The sequence below is a fragment of the Hipposideros armiger genome, unplaced genomic scaffold (genome assembly GCF_001890085.2).
Source record: "Hipposideros armiger isolate ML-2016 unplaced genomic scaffold, ASM189008v1 scaffold_725, whole genome shotgun sequence".
Classification (NCBI taxonomy): domain Eukaryota; kingdom Metazoa; phylum Chordata; class Mammalia; order Chiroptera; family Hipposideridae; genus Hipposideros; species Hipposideros armiger.
This window is the reverse complement of record NW_017732075.1, coordinates 213,050-216,769: the sequence shown is the minus strand read 5'-3', so window position 1 is coordinate 216,769 and position 3,720 is coordinate 213,050. Positions and strand designations below refer to the sequence as shown.

General features: G+C 49.3%; 1 protein-coding gene across 2 annotated transcripts in view; it reads right to left on the bottom strand.

Moving 5' to 3' along the window:
- The window catches only part of GLRA1 (glycine receptor alpha 1), an 85,406-nt gene that overhangs the window by 29,722 nt on the left and 51,964 nt on the right, over positions 1–3,720 (bottom strand). For both annotated transcript variants that reach the window (XM_019627236.1, XM_019627238.1), the window contains exon 4: positions 3,175–3,398. In XM_019627236.1, coding sequence (XP_019482781.1) covers positions 3,175–3,398 — 224 coding nt within the window. The remainder of the gene's footprint in view (positions 1–3,174; positions 3,399–3,720) is intronic.

Sequence of the window (3,720 nt, the reverse complement as noted above, 5' to 3'; positions counted from 1 at the left end):
CATTCGTAAGCACCTGCTGCCACTCTCTCCCAAGGGTGCCGGGTAAATGAGATCATGCTGTATTTCCTTTGGGGTGCTTGCTGCTTCTACATCCTAATCAGTCCTAATCTGCCTCAGCAGGGGTAAAGTAAAACAAAGCACCCCTCTCCTCACCCTCACCGTCACCCCTGCCAGTTCCTCCCACAGCACATGCCTCATTCTGTTTGCCTACAGAAGTTATCAGCAGCTTCATAAATGTTCCAAGGTATTTTATAGAAATGGTTTATCACTTAATTGAAGAATCTCCCTCCAGCCCCATAGAAAAATGACATTTGGTCTCATCATCTTACGTCTGGTCTTGTAAGGCCCGTAGTGGAGGGAGGGATTCAGGTCAGACCTGGGTGTCGGTTCTTGGTTTTTCTTGCTGTCAGTAATGGACAGCTCCCAGTCTGGCCCCATCAGATCGGGGGTGTAGAAACAGCTTCTCTTTCTCCTTTGGATTTTTTAATTTTAATTAGGGAATTGCAGGGGTGTGTGAGGGGGAACAGTGTTGGGGAATTGGGAAGGGGACCAGCCAAGCTGTTGCTCTTCAATCTTTGTTGTGGAGGGCACCAGTCGCCTTCTGGCTTCCCGTCAGCAGCTCATGGCCTCTAAGCTCAAGGTGCTGTGTTCAATCTTAGTTGTGGGTGGGCATAGCCCACCATCCCATGCGGGAGTTGAACTGGCAACCTTGTTGTTAGGAGCATGTGCTCTCGCCAGCTGAACCATTGGCAGCTCAGCGGCAGCTCAGCTCAGGCACAGCTCACTGGCCCATGTGGGAATCGAACCGGCGACCGTGTTGCACTCTTAAGCTAACTCTTAACCAACTGAGCCACTGGGCCAGCCCTCTCCCTTGGATTTTATATGAAGTGTGTGTGTTTGTGTGTGTGTGTGTATGTGTATATGTGTGTGTGTGTGTGTGTGTGTGTGTGTGTGTGTGTGTAGGCACTGGGCAAGTGATGGCAGGGTAAACACACTATGAATAGTTGGGTAAAGAAGCTTTCAGCTGTACTTTTAATGTTCTTGCCATTGACATGTCAAACCTGTTTATATGGCTGCGACGAAGGAAATAAAGTAGCATTTCTTAAAATGGTCTGTTAGGCACCAGGCGCTGTTCTAGATACTGTCACATCCATGTACATTTAATCCTCACAAAACCCCTGCAAGCTAAACATTCAGGTTCCCATAGTGAGGGTAAGGAAACTGAGGCTCGGAAGGGTTGATGACTTGTCCAAGGCCCAGGGCTAGTGAGCGGCAGAGCTGGGGTCTGAATCCATGTCTGTCCAGCGCTCCATGACCACTTGTTCATCATGTCCCACGGTACTGCGTGCAGGGTACCCTCTGTCACCCTCACAGCCTGGGTAAATTCCACCTGCTCAGCTAAGCCTTATCCCCTGCAGGAGCCTGGATGCTGTCAGGCTTCCCTGATCCCTTTCTTTTCTGATCTCCTAGCAAAACAGAATCACCAGAAACATTTAATCTAACACTCCCTCAATGCGTGTGTCTTACCTCCTTACCTTGGTTGGAAAAAGTTTGAGAGGATGAACTTGAGTTTATGTTTCTCCTGCACCATCCCACCTACTCACCCAGTCAGTCCACCTAGGAGCTACCCTAATACCCGGGGGAGGGAGGGCAGGGGCAAAGCCAGAAAAAGCTGGAACAGGAAGAGCTTTCGTCATTTTATAGCTGGAGAGACTGACTCAGAGAGGGAAGGCATTTTCTAAGGTCACATAGCAATTCACTGAAGGACTTGGGATTAGAACCTGATTTTCTTCTCGGGGCCTCACTGTTCAAAGAAGGAGTTAAGCTAGGTTGTCTCTAAGAACCCTTCCAAATCTAATAGCTAACTGTTATTAGTTTTACCTTTTCAACAATATTTAATGGAACTTCTAGTAAGTGCCAGGCACTGTTGTAGGCACTGGAGAAGATGCTGAGAACAAGAAAGACATATTTATGCAGTCACAGAGCCCACAGTGTGATGTTTACACCACACTGAGGTGGGGGCTCTGGTAGGGACTGATAGCAGGGTGTTAGGGAGATATGGAAGCAGGCTTGGGGTGGGGATAGTGGTGGGGGCCAGGGAAGTTTCCAGGAAGATGGGATATTTAGGATGAGACCAAATATGGTTGAGCCAGAGAGGAAAAGCATTCTGGGCGGTGGGAACTGCATATGTGAAGGTCTAGGGACAAAGCACTTTGGAAAGAACACAAGTAAATGAGTAAGGGGAGGAGTGAGAGGGAGCACGCAGGGCCTCGTGAGCTGTCCTGCAGAATTGGGACTTCATCCTGGGAGCAAGGTGGCGTCTTCGAAGCATGTGAACAAGGGAAGGACATTATTACGTTTGCATTTTGTTAACTTATATTTAAAAAATATTGTTTCTTATGACAGAAGTAATGCATGTCGATGGTAATATATATATAAATGCACATCCCCTAAAAGAAGAAAAACAAAAACTGTAGGGTCTCCTTATGAAATGACTAATGGAAAGTGAGAGCAGAGACCTGGAGAAAGCATCTCAGTGTCCTCAGGCAGCCTGACCCCTCCTGGCAGCCCCGCTCCTCCCAGCAGCTGCCGCACAAACAACTTGCCTCCCAGCAGCTGCCGCACAAACAACTTGCTGGCCCCGGCTTCTCCCCCTCCCTGGTTGGTGAGCAGCGGTGGGAAAGCAGCTCGCGAGAGGCCAGTGTAATTGGTGTGAAGGCTGAAAGCTAAATGCTGTTGCGCTTACTAAGCCCTCGACTCANACTTTGAAGGGCACAGTACAGCGCTGTTAACTCTCCTCACCACGCTGTACGGCAGACCTTGGAACTCATTTGTTTTGTGGAGCTGAACACGCCTGCCATTGGTTGTCAACACGCCTTTTCCATCGTGTTTGATTGAAATTTTGGGGAAACTTAGGGACCTGACTAGAACCCCGCCTTCTTCCGGATGCTTCCTTGACCTCCCTGGTTAGAATGGAGCACCTACTCCTAGGACTTCTCGTGGAATTTTAGTCTTACTTGCTAAGTGTTAAGTACAGAGCTGGCTCTGTCTGTTCGGCAAAGGTGTGGTGTTGCCAGGGCCCGTTCACCTCTGTTTGGCCTCCCTCTTCGTGTCTGCTCCCAGAAGGCAAGGTGCTTTCTGAGGATGGAGGGGAGGAACCTGTATGGAGCTCACCTGATGCTGTAGAGGACATTCCCGTTCCGGGAGATCCTCAGCAGTTTGTTGTCTGTGGTGATCTCATGGAAGTGCGCCCCCTTCTCGTTGGCAAAAAACAGGTCAGGTTTCCAGATAGAATCCAGCATGGACGGGTCCAGGTCCAGAGAGTCATCCGGGTACTCATTGTAGGCCAGCCGGGGATCGTTCCACTGCTGCCGTAGGAAGATGTTGACCCTATAGTCCTACAGCCCGGAGACAAGGGGGTGGAGTCAGGGGTAGGTCCTGGGACGTCAGCGCTTGGAAGGCCCAGGTGCGTCCAGCCAGTGGTCCCCAAAACTCCTCTGGAGGATGTTACTACAGTGTGGTTGCAACTTATGTGGGAGTGAGACATAAAGTCTATGCATCAGGCAAAAACCACGGGAGTCAGAATTATCCTTGAACGTTCTCTAACTGCCCCATTAGGTATACTCAATTCTGAACTGATTACTTAGATGCTAGTCTTTCTTTTGAGAAACTTCAAAAACGGAGTTCAGGATGACGTAATAAACACCCGTTTTCATCCTG